Genomic DNA, 16559 nt, shown 5'->3' on the forward strand with positions numbered 1-16559 from the left:
CTAGTGTGTATATTTTTTAACAAACGGGAAAGTTACAAAAAGCAGGGAAGTGTTAAGAAGCAGGGGTAGTCAACCTGTGGTCCTCCAGATGTCCATGGACTACAATTCCCATGAGCCCCTGCCAGCATTTGCTGGCAGGGGCTCATGGGAATTGTAGTCCATGGACATCTGAAGGGCCACAGGTTGACTACCCCTGTTAAGAAGGACTAACAAGCTTTACCACTTGTATCACAACTTTAACAAACTGGAGTTTTTTGGGGGTAGAAAGTGAACATATGAATGTATGAAGTTCCATTGTATTGAATTAAAAGTGATTGTTCCATGTAGCATACCCTGGTACCAAATCTTTCCCAGTTTTCTTTAGCTGGAGATACTAAACTGTGTGTCTTTCAATGTTTGTTTTTAAGTAGTAGCTGAAAATACTCAACAAGTGTGGAATCTTCTAGAAACCCTGCCATTCGGTTACACTAGGCTTTCTCAACAGGGGTTTTATGGAACCCTGGAGTTTATCAACGGCCCTGGAAGGGTTTTCCTGATAGGGTGGGAGTTAATTAATTTTTAATATATTTTTCAATTTTAAAAAATTGGGTGATATGGCCATATATGGTTATGTCAACCCACCTGCCCTCTCCCAAATAGCCAATGATAGGCTGGGAGGGGGTAGAAAGGGGAGGGGCTCATTAGAAAAATCCTTGCTGGATGAGGTTTGTTGCACTTGGTAGCACCTGGAGTCCAGAGAGGTAAGTGCACTCATTTTAACTGAACTACATGGGGGGTGGTTGGCAGGAGGTGATGGAGCAGCAGATGCCTGTCCCATCCCTGTTCCCAGCTCTGTCTGTCTATCTATCTAGTTTTTAGATTTATTCCCTGCCACTCCCAAGCCAGCTCGTGGTGGGTTACAATAGTCCATCACAAAAATCCCAATAAAACCCCATTAAAATCGGACGTCACAGAACAATTAAAAAAATACAAAATAGCAACAACAAGCAAACACGGCGATACACCCATACATGCTCATCCCCCTTCACCTATGCCTAGTAACAGGAGGGTAGGAGGAGGGCTCATGATGTCACAGTGGCCACAGTGTTTCTGACATTTCTGACATTGCAGGGGCAGGGGGCGATGGAGGGTAATGTCACATCCGGTGGGAGTGTCTGATGTCACTTCTGGTGACATGTGACTTCTGGGGACATGGCAGGGAGGCGAGGTCTGCTGACATCACTTCTGGGGTTTCTCAAAGACTGCAGAATGTTTCAGGGATTTCTCAATGGTAAAAAGCTCGAGAAAGGCCGGGTTACATGGCTACACAGAAAAGTAAACCTGTGATCACGTCTTGCTTCTCCCCTCTCCCTGTTCTTGCCAATTGGTCAGAAGGTAGGTGTGTGTGTGTGGAGGGGGGAGAAATTCTGACATGTTGCTGTGCTTTTAAGAGAAGCTACCTATGCAGGGATTAGCAGGTAAAGCTGTTCACAGCACGGAGATCAGCACCGTCACCCGCTAATTTCTGCCTTTAAATGCTGCTGCCAAATGCAGCGGGCGAAAGCCGTTCTTCACCTCCATTCTTTTTCTTCTCCCGGTGCTCCGAATTTCCTCTGTCTTTTGTTACTCCAATTGTGATTTTTGGTGTAGACTTCACAATAGAGCAAAGGCTGGAGTGCCTGTACCTTTGTTGTAGACATTCGTTGGAAGCTGTATGTCACTATAGGTCGTGTTCACCAGCAGGTTATTGAAGTGCTCGTTAGGCTCCAGAATGAATTCGCTCCCGAGTTCCACGTAATTTTCATTTTCATCCTTGTCATTAATCTTAACAGCGTTGTAATAGTCAAACTGCGGAGGAAGAGAAATTTATTTATTTTATTTATTTATTTATCATACTTCTATACCGCCCTCCCCGGAGGCTCAGGGAGAGATGGAGAAATGACAGAGATGGTGTGCCATACAAACCAGTAAAACCTTCATATTTGGTTCTCAGGAATTTATTTAGAAGAAGAGGAAGAGTTGGTTCTTATATTGCTGCCTTTCTCTACCAGAAGGAGTCTCACAGTGATTTACAATTACCTTTCCTTTCCTCTCCCCACAACAGACACCCTGTGAGGGAGGTGAGGCTGAAAGAGCCCTGATATTACTGAAGGAGAAGAGTTGTTCTTATATGCCGCTTTTCTTTACCCGAAGAAGTCTCAAAGCAGCTTACATTCCCCTTCCCTTTCCTCTCCCCACAGCAGTCACCTTGTGAGAGAGGTGGGGCTGAGAGAGCCCTGATATTACTGCTCAGTCGGAACAGCTTTCTCAGTGCTGTGGCGAGCCCAATGTCACCCAGCTGGCTGCATGTGGAGAAGGAGCGGGGAATCAAACCAAGCTCACCAGATTAGAAGTCCACGCTCCTAACCACTACACCAAGCTGGCTTTACTCCACCTTTCTCCTCACAGGGGACCCAGAGTAGCTTACATAGTTCTCCTCTCCTTCATTTTATTCTCACGACAGCCCTGTTAGGTAAGTTAGGCTGAGAATGTTGACTGGCCCAAGGGAGCTGGCAGAGAGGGGATCTGAGGGGAGGAGAGGGGAGCTGGCAGAGAGGGAACCTGGGTACAGAGCATCACTGTCCCCGTCATAACATTTTATCTATACTTTGCAGCTACTGATGAACGTCTGCTCCATATATTTATACAATCCCCTCTTGTAGCCACCCCTAATTCTTGTAGCAATGAATTCCACATGTTAATTATTCTTGGGGTGAAGAAGGAAGTCCTTTTATCTAGTCGGAGCTTACTGCTTATTAATTTCACAAGTGCCCACAAGTTCTTGTATTGTGAGAAAGGGAGGGAAGGACTTCTTTCTCTGCCTTCTTTGTCACATGCATAATTTTGTAAACCACTATCACATCATCCCCTTGATCTTCATTTCTCCAAACTGGAGAGAGCCCTAACCTCTTTAACTATGAAAGTACAGTACATTTATCTCCTGCCTGTGCTGCCCTTGCGCTGCAGATGCTGGATTTCACTGACCTAAATTCACAAATTCACTTTACATGCTATTGGATTTAACGCTGATGGCTTTGTTTAACATGTAGCTGGATTTTAGGGCTCCAATCTATCTTGGCAACAGAAGGTGTCTAGGAAACTGACAGTTTTGCTAACTGGTTGCTTGCCAATGTAAGGGAGCACGCGGATGCTTGCAGGTGTAAGGGGGCACATGTTCATTACAGAGGGTCAGAGTTTGAATAGCAAGGAAGCACTTAACTGGAATGAATGGCATGTACTGTATATATCTGTAGGTATTTTTATACCACTGACCTCTGCACCAGCTTCCTGCTTAGACTCTCTCCCTACAAATAGCTTACTCCTTGGTAGCTCATTGAATCTTTGGCTCAAATATTGAACTAGTGAATGAGACATTCCAGTCTGTGTGTCAAGTGCCGACGAAACTCACAACAAAACATCTATAGAAAAGAAAGCTTTAATGGAAGTAAGATCTAGTCACTATAACTCAGGAAGTCAAATCTGTCGAACGTCAGAACTACAAGCATTTATCAAGACAATTCTCCCGCCCAAAACTTGAGTGTGCCCAGGGGAGGGGTGCCCCCTCTCCCAGGTGCCATCCCAGGCTTCCTGCACCAGGCGTGTTGAAATTCGCGCGTCCTTGGGCCAGCCGGCGCCAGCGGAAAGATAAAGCCTTTTGCAGGCCCTCTGTTACAATGTTTCACATAAGGGAGACAAAATGCAGAGCGAGCAGGCAAAGATCAAAGTAAACAAATGAAAGCGAACAACTACAAAGCATGAGTACATGGGAGCAGTGAATATACGTGGGTTACAAGGGAGAGACACAAAATGCAAATAGAGGTTACAATGAGACATAGGCAAGATGGGGTCACCCCTGTCTGTTGGAGAGAAATGGCAGAGAGCAGGTACTGATCCTGACACTGTGCAAGAAAGAAATTTCCAAAGAACGTATTCTACCCCTTTCACTGTGATTTTATATGGGCTCCCATCTTGTTCCCTCTAGTATCATACCTCACTGTCAAGTGCCTACCATAGTAGGGTTGCCACTCTCCAGGTGGCGTCTGGAGTTCTCCCAGGATTACAAGTTATCTCCAGACATCTGTCTATCTGTCTGTCTATCTGTCTATCTATCTGCTTCCTGTTCATGAAGGTGGCTTTAATTTTCCAAATTTAAATTCCCTTAACACTGTCTTATTAGCTAATGCAGTGGTTCTCAACCTTCCTAGCCCCGCAACCCTTTAATACAGTTCTTCATGTTGAGATGACCCAACCATAAAATTAGGCAAGTGTTCTTTCACAGAAATCAAACTGAAACTGACCAATGGCATGAAGATCCATTGTTCATGATTATATATAAATTGTTTTTTTCCAGGGTTTCTCAGTTCAGTTCTGCCTCTTGTCCCACCATGCTGATATCTCTCGTTTCAGCTGCTCCAGACACATGAATGCTCTATCTCGATCTACCTGCAAGGCTGTTGTGTGGATGGCGTCCCCCCCCCCGGCCAAGCTGCTAGCCCTGCCGCAACCCCCATGAAAGGGTCGTTCGACTCCAAAAGGGTCTCGACCCCCAGGGTGAGAACCACTGAGCTAATGTGAAGCACTGGTCTATATAATTCTCTTTATTCACCTGGATGGGCATATTTAGCAGTAGCAAAGCTACTTCCTCTTCACAGGGAGTCATCATTAGCTTGACAGTACTTAAATCTTCCAGCGATGTATAGTCCCTGCAGTAAAGCTGTCAGAAAACTCTGAACTGAAATGTTATTTTCCAGTTTGTGTCTATTCTTAATGTATACCAAGAGTGGCCAAACTGTGGCTCTTCAGATGTCCAAGGATTATCATTCCCATGAGCCCTGGCCACTAAAGGATACAGCAGAATCTCAGAACCATGAAATACAGTGCTGCAGATTCCAGAAATCTGGCCTTGAAACTTTAATTTCTTTGAACTTCCCCCAAATACTAAACCTCTTAAAAGGTTTTGCCTCCTTTAATCAGGGATGCCAGCCTCTAGATGGGATCTGGGAATCCCCTGAAATGAAAGGTCATCTCAAGACTATAAAGATCAATTCCCCTGGAGAAAATGGGTGCTTTTGAGGCATTGCTCAATGGCATTGTACCCCACTGAGATCCCTGTACTCTTCAGGCTCCACCCCCAAAGTCCAGGATTTTCCAATACTATGTCTAGTAACCCTACCCCCTTCATCCCCTGCCGGTGTCTGGGGGGGGGGATTCCTGGTAACTCTACTTTAAGAGCCACTATAGTCTTGTGTTAAATTCAACTCTGATAGCTTCAGATCTGATACAGACTGTTTAACTGGGTTCAGGATACAACATTATGCAGTCACAATGGAGTAAAACATTAATCTCATCATCTACATATAGAAGTATATATACCAAGCAGTGAATTCTGCCGTAGTTCCTCAGTCACTAGTATCTGGCCAGTCAGGTACATCTGCATCCCCAATCAGAATAAGCAACCATTTCTTGTTTCAAGAGTTTTGACCAGCTAGCTTTGTAGTTCTTTTCACTCTCTTTCATTGGCTTTTTCAAATGTCCCCTCTGGCAACCAGGACTGCGCACCCACTCTAGCTCCCTTGACCCCAAAACAATTTTCAAGGACTACATAAAAGTGTCAGGTTACAATTTTTTATGTTATTATATTTATTGTCCTGCTCAAAGCAAAAATCCTCCTGGAATTTGGAGCTGACTATAAATATTAGTAGATGAGCTAGAACAAGGGGAAAGCACGGCTCTCTCTGCAGAAGAAAATTTTACAGCTGTACCATAGCAAGTCTTCTAGAACAGGTGACACTGACACATTTCCTGATGATTTATTGAGGAGGCCCCAACAAATTGATCTCTGTAGTCTCAAAATCATGTTCTGCCATTCCAATTGAAAACTGGGTTGAAGCTAGACTAAATCTGTCTGTTAAAGAATTAACCATATGCTATAAGGCAGAGGTATCCAAGAAATTTGTCAGGTTTTCTAGAATTTTTTTCTTATAATTATTACTTTTTTATTGGAGCCAAAAATCCCACTTGCTTTCTCTTTAATTTAATATTTTCTCATTTTTAAATTTCTTGAGCCTTTTCAAAACTAACTGCTGGGTAGGGAATATAATGAATTTGCTAAATCAAGAAATGTAAAGAATTATCATCTTTTGTTGATAATGGTACTACTGAATGTTTTATTAATCCCCTGTTAACATTCAACAAAGTATAACAAAAACTGCTTTGTATGCATTTAATTTTGGCAAAAATATTCCATTTCCAGTTATGAGCTATGTATCACAGATGTTCGGAGCACGCATATGGATTCTTGGAAATCACCCAGGAGAAACTCTCTTACACATTCCAGATGGAATATGTAAGCACCATTGAGGTCACGGGATCTATTAACAAATAGAGTAGTGTAGGAATGTGTCTTTATGGTAGAAACCATTAGATTTATGGTACCTGGAGCAGAAAATATGCCTTTGGGAACATTTGAACCCTGCACTACATGGATATAACTTTCATGCTGCAGTCCTTAGAATATTCTCCTGTGAGTAAGTCTCTCTGAATCAATGGTATCAAAGACCTTACAGTGCAATCCTAAATAGACTTACACCCTTCTAAAACCTATTGGCTTGAATGAACTTTGACGGGCGTAATAGCTTAGGATGACACTGCCAGTTTGCTCACTGACACAACATTAACAGGTGAATTGATGACTTCTAACCATGTGACATTAAGGGCATGGCTACTTCAGGTCCTGATGGCCTACTAACATGTCATTCCCTGATTCAGTGCCATTTATCAGACCTAGAGACAACAGTGGCCATTGGACAACAGTTTTTTTTTCCATCTGTAACTACTAAACTTGCTCAAAGCAGCAGCAGTGTGTGTGCATGTGTGCACATGTATATACAAACACCTCAGCATTGCAGTGTCACATCTGGGTTCAACTATAAAACACATATAACAAGGGCATTTGCTGTAAAGGTGATCCTGAGGTTGAAAAATCTGGGTTAGGGATGCCAGCTTCCAGGTGGGGCTTGGGGACCTTCTGGAATTACAGCTTAACTCAGTTCCCCCAGAAAAAAAATGGATGCTTTGGAGAGTGGACGCAGTGTCATTGTAAGACATTGAGGCCCCTGTCCTCCCCATGCTCCCAAATCTTCATGTGTTTTGCAACCTGGATCTGGCAACCATACCGCACTAGTGGCCTGAAGGACCAGGCAACCCTGCCTTGGGTCAATACACCTGGAAGCTCAGGTGGAAGAGTTGTAGAGGTCTGTCATACTGAATTACTGCTCCTGATTTTTTTTTAACTGTAAATTTTCTTTAAAGTGTGTGCTCTCATTTTAAAATGACATCTTAAATTAGGATGGCCGGCTCTGGGTTGGGAAATACCTGGAGACTTTGGGTGTGAAGCCGGGAGTGGGCGGGATTTGGGGCGTGGAGGGATCTCATTAGAGTATAATGTAATCTCATTGGCAGTCTTCAAGCAAAGGTTGGGTACACACTTTTCTTGGATGCTTTGGGCTGATCCTGCATTGAGCAGGGGGTTGGACTAGATGGCCTGTCTGGCCCCTTCCAACTCTATGATTCTATGATTCTATGATTCTATGAATGGAGTCCACCCTCCAAAGCAGCCATTTTCTACTAATCCCTTTAATTTAGAGATGAGCTATAATTCCAGGGGCTCCCCAGGTCCCATCTGGGAATTGGTATCCCTATCTACAATTGCTTAATTGAAAACATTAAGGTAGGGCAAGTTAGTGCTGCAGCTTGGGTGGGGCCCTCACTGGCCCCACCCCGACTGCTGAGTAACCCAAACACTTATCATCCAAAATGTCTGACCCTTACTGACTTTAATTATTCCTTAGCTTCTGATGGGCTACAGGACTTAAGCTTTGTTCTTCTACATTTAGGCCAATAAAGCAAGAATAGAGATTCCCTCTGCAATCTTTGTGGGAAGAACTTGTTGAAGAGGCCAATTGTGCCATCTTGCATCAAACCCAAGGCAGAAGAAGTCACTGTGCTGTGATAGAATCATAGAATCATAGAGTTGGAAGGGGCCATACAGGCCATCTAGTCCTACCCCCTGCTCAACGCAGGATCAGCCCTAAGAATCCTAAAGCACCCAAGAAAAGTGTGTATCCAACCTTTGCTTGAAGACTGCCAGTGAGTGGTTCATGAGCAGGACTATAGGACTCTTAACCTGAACTTGTTGTTAATGAACCACTTTGACATTTCCCTGAATCCTGGAATATGCTTTGCATTGTTGAATTAAATAAAGTGTGTTAGAATATCTGAAACACTGGGTATGAAAGTCCATGGCCTTAGAAACCAGAATCTAAATCCATATGATATGAAAGTTGAAAGCCTTAGAAACCTGAATCTAAATCCATATGATATGAAAGTTGAACTAGTCCAGTATTCCTCAAAGCTTTAAGACACCCAAATGAAGCCCCTGCTATTGGAAGATATGAATGCAGTGTTAATATTCCAGAATAAAAATATGACTTACCACGAGCGAGGCATTGAACTCATGGTAGAGATCAGCGTCTTCAGCTGCTTCGACCAACCGCTAATGAATTCAGATTTAAAAGGTGGGGGGGGGGGGGAAACAAAAATGACAGAACGAAAATGAGACACCTGTATGGGAAGCAGTACAAGGAACTGTTTAAAAGTATTAGTCAAATGGCCCTTGTTTAGTAGGATCTCTGTTTTTGTGCGTTTTCTTGGGACAGACTCGGCCTCTCTGCTTGTGCCAGATGCAGTGTTTCTAGAATAGGGAATTCAAACAGTTCCACGGGGCCTGCGAAAGGGAGCTCCTCCACCAGGCATTCGGTTGTGGTCGACCTGAACCACCACTTCTTACGGGCCCTCCCCAAGCCTCCCTCCTATAGCACCCACTATAGCTCCACCAAACTCACTGGGCTATCAGTATGAGTTGAGCTGATGCTCTTTGCCAGTTCATAGAATCATAGAATCATAGAGTTGGGAGGGGCCATACAGGCCATCTAGTCCAACCCCCTGCTCAACGCAGGATCAGCCCTAAGCATCCAAGAAAAGTGTGTATCCAACCTTTGCTTGAAGACTGCCAGTGAGGGGGAGCTCACCACCTCCTTAGGCAGCCTATTCCACTGCTGAACTACTCTGACTGTGAAATTTTTTTTCCTGATATCTAGCCTATATCGTTGTACTTGTAGTCTAAACCCATTACTGCGTGTCCTCTCCTCTGCAGCCAACGGGAACAGCATCCTGCCCTCCTCCAAGTGACAACCTTTCAAATACTTAAAGAGGGCTATCATGTCCCCTCTCAACCCCCTTTTCTCCACCATTCTTTAATGTTATTGTTGTTATTATGTTAATGTTATTGTTGTTATCACCTTGTTATTACTGTAAACCTGCATTGTTGCTTGTTTCATGTAAACTGCCCTGAGCCTTCAGGGAGGGCAGTATATAAATACAATAAACAAACAAACAAACAAATGTTGATGAATTTCTTCCTGCCATGAAGCTCTTAAAATTACAGGGGGAAGGATGGCTGCCCTGCCGCTGGGGTTCATAACAGGATTTGGAAGAGTACAGATTCTGCTGTGCTGCATAATTCTAAGAAGCTCTGCAAATCTTTCCTGCTGCAAGATTACATGTCACAGGTTAGATGCACAGTTTCGCAGGGTCAGTTCTAACAATCTCCCAGACGTACTTTGAGAGCTGCTGTGTGAACTATTTATAGAGGCTAAATAAATTTAAGAGTGCTCCGAAGCTTTTTGACGTTGTTCAAATGGAACCATTATGAAGAGCAGCCCCAAAGCCCTTCTTAGAGCATTTATGGATATAAAGACAATAAGCTTTACTATGTTTATAGCTCGATTGGACAAAGTCCAGCCTGGCTTGTGTTCATTCAACCACAATCACGTGAATGGCCATTTTATATACTTTGCCAATGGTACATATGAAGTAAAGACACAGAGCAAAAAAATCCATCTTTTTGTAAACACGTTGCTAATCAAAATAAGATACTCTGATAGATCAAAGGTTAGGTATCCCAACGTTTGTGATTATGTCTCTGTAATTTATTTTATTAATGTATTCCGGGATTTATATACCACCCTTTCTTTGAGAACTCAGGGATCTGAAATTTCGATTAAATATATTTTTAAATTAAGTGCAACATGGATGTTGTGATGGGGGTTTCTGCATAACCTTTTCTTCTTTGCTATTTCCCCAGTCTGTATTATACACTCATATCCTAAGCTATTATTTGCCTAGGGAGAGCAAGAATCACCTCCAAACCACAAAAGCAGAAGCTGGGAGTGATTTTTTTTTTGGGGGGGGGGGGACAGAACAGATTGAGTAAATTTCTTCCTCCATGCCTTGCTGCCATTTTTCTCTAATCCAGCCTTTCTCAAGTTTCTTACCATTGAGAAACCCCTGAAACATTCTTCAGACTTTGAGAAACCTCCGAAGTGGTGCGATTGTGTAGAATACAGTTGGGAAGCAGAGCTGTGTACCTGCCCATCCAGGACCCCTCCCCTTCCTACTCCCATCTAGGCCTATCACTGGTCATTATCGGAGGGGGGGCAGGTTGACATGAATGACCATATATTATCATAAAGGTAAAAGGTAAAGGTATCCCCTGTGCAAGTACCGGCTCATGTCTGACCTTTGGGGTGACGCCCTCTAGCGTTTTCATGGCAGACTCAATACGGGGTGGTTTGCCAGTGCCTTCCCCAGTCATTACCGTTTACCTCCCAGCAAGCTCATTTTACCCCCTCATTTTACCGACCTCGGAAGGATGGAAGGATGAGTCGACCTTGAGCCAGCTGCTGAGATCGAACTCCCAAACTCATGGTCAGAGCTTCAGACAGCATGTCGCTGCCTTACCACTCTGCGCCACAAGAGGCTCTTACAATATTATCATATCTCCAGATAAATGTTTAGCAAATTTAGGAAACCCTTTCAGGGCCATCAAGAAACTTCAGGATTTTACAAAACCCATATATATTAATTAACTCTCACACATTTTGTTATTGTTGTTAGGTGCGAAGTCGTGTCCGACCCATTGCGACCCCATGGACAATGATCCTCCAGGCCTTCCTGTCCTCTACCATTCCCTGGAGTCCATTTAAGTTTGCACCTACTGCTTCATTGGCTCCATCCAGCCACCTCATTCTCTGTCGTCCCCTTCTTCTTTTGCCCTCGATCTCTCCCAGCATTAGGCTCTTCTCCAGGGAGTCCTTCCTTCTCATGAGGTGGCCAAAGTATTTGAGTTTCATCTTCAGGATTTGGCCTTCTAAGGAGCAGTCAGGGCTGATCTCCTCTAGGACTGACCGGTTTGTTCGCCTTGCAGTCCAGGGGACTCGCAAGAGTCTTCTCCAGCACCAGAGTTCAAAAGCCTCAATTCTTCGACGCTCTGCCTTCCTTATGGTCCAACATTCGCAACTATACATTGCAACTGGGAATACCATAGCCTTGACTAAACGCACTCACACATTTAGGAAACCCTTTCAGGGCCATCAAGAATCTTCAGGATTTTACAAAGCCCAAGTTGAGAAAGCCAACTGGTTCCTGGAAATGGCATCTCATTAAAAATAAAATATTGGAAGATCCAGTCACAGATCTCCCACGTAATATGTAATTTGGTTCTAACTATAGCTTTTTCTCTTTCCTATCTGTCCCCATCTGAAATTGATTGTAACATACGTTGTTTACAGCAGACAAAACTAAATGTATATCATTGCACACCATGATATTTTTGCCACAGCTGAAAGCAAATGAAATATTTTGGTTCTCAAACCAGGCAGAGCATAAACATGCATCATTTTCCTTCAACTGGATTTAACTGAACATTGAACACTTCCTAGGTTTTTATCAGCCACTTTAGTTGCCTATTACGGAAAACAATTTTTTACTGTTTTATATATAAGCTCCAGGAATAAGTCAGAGGAAAATAATGACTAATACATATAGGATTCCATTCAAATCTAGTTCAAACCAAGGAGGATAACCCCAGATAGCTGGGGTTAAATTTCGGGATATCTATTCCATAGAATAACTAGCGTATTGCTAGAAGGCACGAGGGGGGTAGATATTCAAAGAGGATGTCCAACCATGTTTATTAGCCACATTGACTCAATGGAATCTCCATTGTGAGAGGCAGGGATGGGCCAAGCTGTAGCTCTCCAGTTGACCATGGACTACAATTCCTATAAGCCCCTGCCAATATCATGCTGGAAGAGACTCATGGGAATTATAGTCCATGGACATCTGGAGAGCTGCAGTTTGGCCACCCCTGCAAGATGAGAGACAACAAAACAACAGGCAGCTTTGGTTTCACTGCCTTGTTTGCTCTCCTTCTGAGATTCTGAGTACTATATGAGACAGGTTGGACTGGATGAGCCATTTACCTGATCTAGCCAACTGAGATATAGCAATCTGGCCGAAGGAAGCTAGATCCAGGCTCTGGCCAGCATGGACAGGAGACTACACAAGAACCCTGAGTGTTTCTTAACAGAAGAAAAAGTGGATCCCATTTAATCTCCCATTAATTCTGTTAGCACAGATTTCATGTAATTCTGCAATCCTTTGAAAAAAACACATTAATTTCTTTTACAGACTGCAGTTTGTCAATTTGAGTTTTTAAAGAGATATGGACAGGAGTAGGGAAAAATAATCCCCCCCCCCTCCGATTTCTACTTGTTGTTTTTCCTTCTACTGGGGGCATGGAAAGAACCCGTCCCTCTACAATAGTAACATCAACTTGGATCTGATGACCATGTAGGTGGGGGGAAGGGCATTTTGCAAATACAGAGAAATGCCTCCTCTTCTCCCCTTCCATCGTCTTCTCCTGGAAACTGCAGCTTCAGAAGTCACAAGGTACAAAAATAATCTTGCTGTTCTCTTTTTCTCTAGCCATCAATCTTCTACATCATTTCTGTTTCCAGGCCCAACAGCATAGTAGAGAGGACACGATAACCCTAAAGGGATTTTTAAAAGCCTACAGGGATGCCTCCACACACATTCTTTTCCTGTTTCCATCTCCTTGTTGGTTTGTCCCTGGGCTTTAAAGGTAAAGGTAAAGGTATCCCCTGTGCAAGCACCGGGTCATGTCTGACCCTTGGCAGTTTTCTTGGCAGACTCAATATGGGGTGGTTTGCCAGTGCCTTCCCCAGTCATTACCGTTTACCCCCCAGCAAGCTGGGTACTCATTTTACCCACCTCAGAAGGATGGAAGGCTGAGTCAACCTTGAGCCGGCTGCTGGGATTGAACTCCCAGCCTCATGGGCAGAGCTTTCAGGCTGCATGTCTGCTGCCTTACCACTCTGCGCCACAAGAGGCTCTTTAGATGGTGATCAAAGGAGTGGAAATTGACTGCTATAACATTAACCATGGGCACTGGGAAGGCAGAAACCTGCAAACATCAAAGCAGTGAGAAATGCCATTCTCAGAAACTCCTCACCACAAACAAATATAACAGATTTGCTGGGACTAGAAATCAGGCTAGAATTAACAGCTGCACCAAGTCCATGGTGCAGTTCGGTTATTTCAAGACTCCGGCCTATCCCCTCAAGATGAAAATGTGAAGCACAGAAATAATATTCAGCAATCTTGTCTGAACTTGACCTCTTCTTGACATTCTCACAGATAAACACATGACTGTAACTCTATTTGATGAATATTTGCTCCCACTGTGCTCAGTATACCTTGGGAGCTGAAGGCTGCTCTGGGGGATGGAATTCTGGTACAGCATTGTGCAAGCTAGCCTTGCATTAAAGAGAGAGATGCCCACACACCTGTGCATATCCTGTTTGCCACCCCTGTTGGTTTTTCTAAGCGTGGCTTGACAGTTTGTCTACCCCAGCATTCGCTGGCAGGGGCTCCTGGGAATTGTAGTCCATGGACCTCTGGAGGGCCGCAGTTTGACTACCCCTGGTCTACCCATTCATGGCCATTCAAATGGCTGCTTCACTGTATCCCTCCCAAACTATGCAGAACAGCACAACTGGCTTTGTGTGCTTGTGTGTCAAGTTCTGCTACCTCCGTCCATATTAAGCAATTGCTCCATTCAACAGTCAGTTGTTCAAATTGACAATTAAATCTGTCACAGATAAAAATGCTGTGTTTTAATGAAATGATACCCTTGGATTGTTTGTTTAAGAAGCTGTGCACAATAAATGTTTATATAAATTTGTAACCTGTTGTCTAAATTGTGTAGACATCCAACCTATTAGGTCCTTGCTAATTCCAGTTAGGTTTTTTGTTTTCTCTTTATTAATTATGTGCTGGCCAGAGGAGCTAGAACAGGGGTAGTCAAACTGCGGCCCTCCAGATGTTCGTGGACTACAATTCCCAGGAGCCCCTGCTAGCGTTCGCTGGCAGGGGCTCCTGGGAATTGTAGTCCATGGACATCTGGAGGACCGCAGTTTGACTACCCCTGAGCTAGAAGCTGTAGCAAGGTAAAAGAAACTCAGCAGAGGTCTATAACTTCCTAAACTAAGAAGACTGTCCTATATTTTAACATCTGATAGGGCATATATAGAGAAAGAGACAGGAGGAATTGCATTTTATCTATTTCTTTTGAATCCCTTGCTCTATCTGGTGCTGTGCTCAAAGTATGCCTGTGAATATTTTCTCTTTAATAAATACTTTATAACTTGGGGTGCTAGTAGCAGTTCTCTGCACCAGCAGCAGTTCTCTGTACTCTCTTGGAAATGCTATTTTAAAAGGAGGCAGGCAGTTGGCAAATGGCTGTTCCTCAAAGGGAGTACAAGGCACTAAACGAGATACAAATGGGTAGCCGTGTTGGTCTGAAGTAGCACAATAAGATCAGAGTCCAGTAGCACCTTTAAGACCAACAAAGATTTATTCAAGGCGTGAGCTTTCGAGTGCAAGCACTCTTCGTCAGATGACGAAGAGTGCTTGCACTCGAAAGCTCACACCCTGAATAAATCTGTGTTGGTCTTAAAGGTGCTACTGGACTCTGATTTTATTAAGGCACTAAACTGCTCCTGTGGTGACCAGCAGGAGACACAGAGGCCAAGCCTCAGATCTTGGACGGGAACCTGGGAGTCCTGACCCTCCCAGTGGGCAATGCTTCTAAAGGTCAGGTGGGGGTGTTGGATTACTGGAGAGAAAGAAAAGCCTCTCTAGTTGTTGGAAAAATCTTGGAGGGCAGGGTGGACCAGGGCCTGCAGGCTAGAGCAGGCCTGTTCTTCCACGTAAGCCATTATGTATGATCATAAACTCTTTTTCATGACTTGTTTTCCTCCCTTACTGTTAGCTGTGAAAGAATGGAAGGGAAAATGCCAAATGAAGGTTTACCTCAACAGCTTCTACTTTTCTGTGCAGCATGCTTTCCATCTCCTCAGAGAACTTCTTCACCAGTTCCAATCCATCCACTTCTTTGATCTTCATAGTTGGCTCCACATCTTTATACTTCTACCATAAAAAAAAAATCAACAGTACAGGAAAGATTGCACAAACAAGTGAGGAACCGGCTATCCCTAAAATTAATGATCACTCATAAGCTGTTGAGATTTCCAACAGCTACCATCTGGACTGATACACTTTCTTTTTCTTAGCTGTGGAAAACTTCTGTATAATTTAAATAAAAGGGAATTCTCCTGGGATGCAAACATGATCTAAATTCACTATAATATTCAAAGTATACCAGAAAACGGCTTTCCTTTAATGCAGCCTTTCTCAATTTTTTTGTCGTTGAGAAACCCCTGAAACGTTCTTCAGGCTTCAAGAACACCCAGAAGTGGTGTAATTATGCAAAATATGATTAGGAAGGATAGCTGTGTACACGCCCACCCAGATGCCCCTCCCCTCCAGGCCCACTATTGGCCATGGGGGGGGGTGTCAGCATGACCATGTATGGTCATTGTTGCTGTTGTTAGTTGCGAAGTCATGTCCGACCCATCGCAACCCTATGGACAATGATCCTCCAGGCCTTCCTGTCCTCTACCATTCCCCGGAGTCCATTTAAGCTCGCACCGACTGTTTCAGGGACTCCATCCAGCCACCTCATTCTCTGTCATCCCCTTCTTCTTTTGCTCTCAATTGCTCCCAGCATTAGGCTCTTCTTTATGAGATGTATGGTCATATCACCTCATAAATATTTAGTAATTTATACTATACAAAAAATTAACTCCTATCCATTCAGGAAGACCATCAAGGTCACCAAGACCATCAAGGAACAACGGGGTTTCACGAAACCCTGGTTGAGAAAGCCTCCTTTAATGTGTGGTGCATAAGTAATTATTCAATGTTGCAGTTAATTGCCTGTGATTACTTGTCAGCTGTAGAGTCCTCTGCTTCATAGGGCAGGTCTTTGTCTTGAGGTTCTATCAGAAGCACAGGCAGTATCAATTATTATTAAGTGACGATATAGCACTAGTTGCCTTCCTGCTCCACAATGTCAAGCTTCTTTTAAATGTTTCTTTCATGGGGTGAGGTGTTGCCTGTCTGTGGCAAATTGCCCTACCGGAGGGGGCAAAGGCTTACTGCGCTTTAGTGAAAATGCCTTCCTGAACTAACATAAAATGGTCACAGCTTGGGCA

At 43.7% G+C, this 16559-nt stretch overlaps 1 protein-coding gene across 3 annotated transcripts in view; it reads right to left on the bottom strand.

The window, feature by feature from the left end:
- The window catches only part of CACNA2D4 (calcium voltage-gated channel auxiliary subunit alpha2delta 4), a 208767-nt gene that overhangs the window by 169897 nt on the left and 22311 nt on the right, over positions 1–16559 (bottom strand). For all 3 annotated transcript variants that reach the window (XM_077340036.1, XM_077340034.1, XM_077340035.1), the window contains exons 3-5: positions 15316–15432; positions 8513–8572; positions 1665–1827 (exon numbers count right to left, since the gene is read on the bottom strand). In XM_077340036.1, the coding sequence (XP_077196151.1) occupies positions 1665–1827; positions 8513–8572; positions 15316–15432 (340 nt within the window). The remainder of the gene's footprint in view (positions 1–1664; positions 1828–8512; positions 8573–15315; positions 15433–16559) is intronic.

Source organism: Paroedura picta, chromosome 5, assembly GCF_049243985.1.
Source record: "Paroedura picta isolate Pp20150507F chromosome 5, Ppicta_v3.0, whole genome shotgun sequence".
Lineage (NCBI taxonomy): Eukaryota > Metazoa > Chordata > Lepidosauria > Squamata > Gekkonidae > Paroedura > Paroedura picta.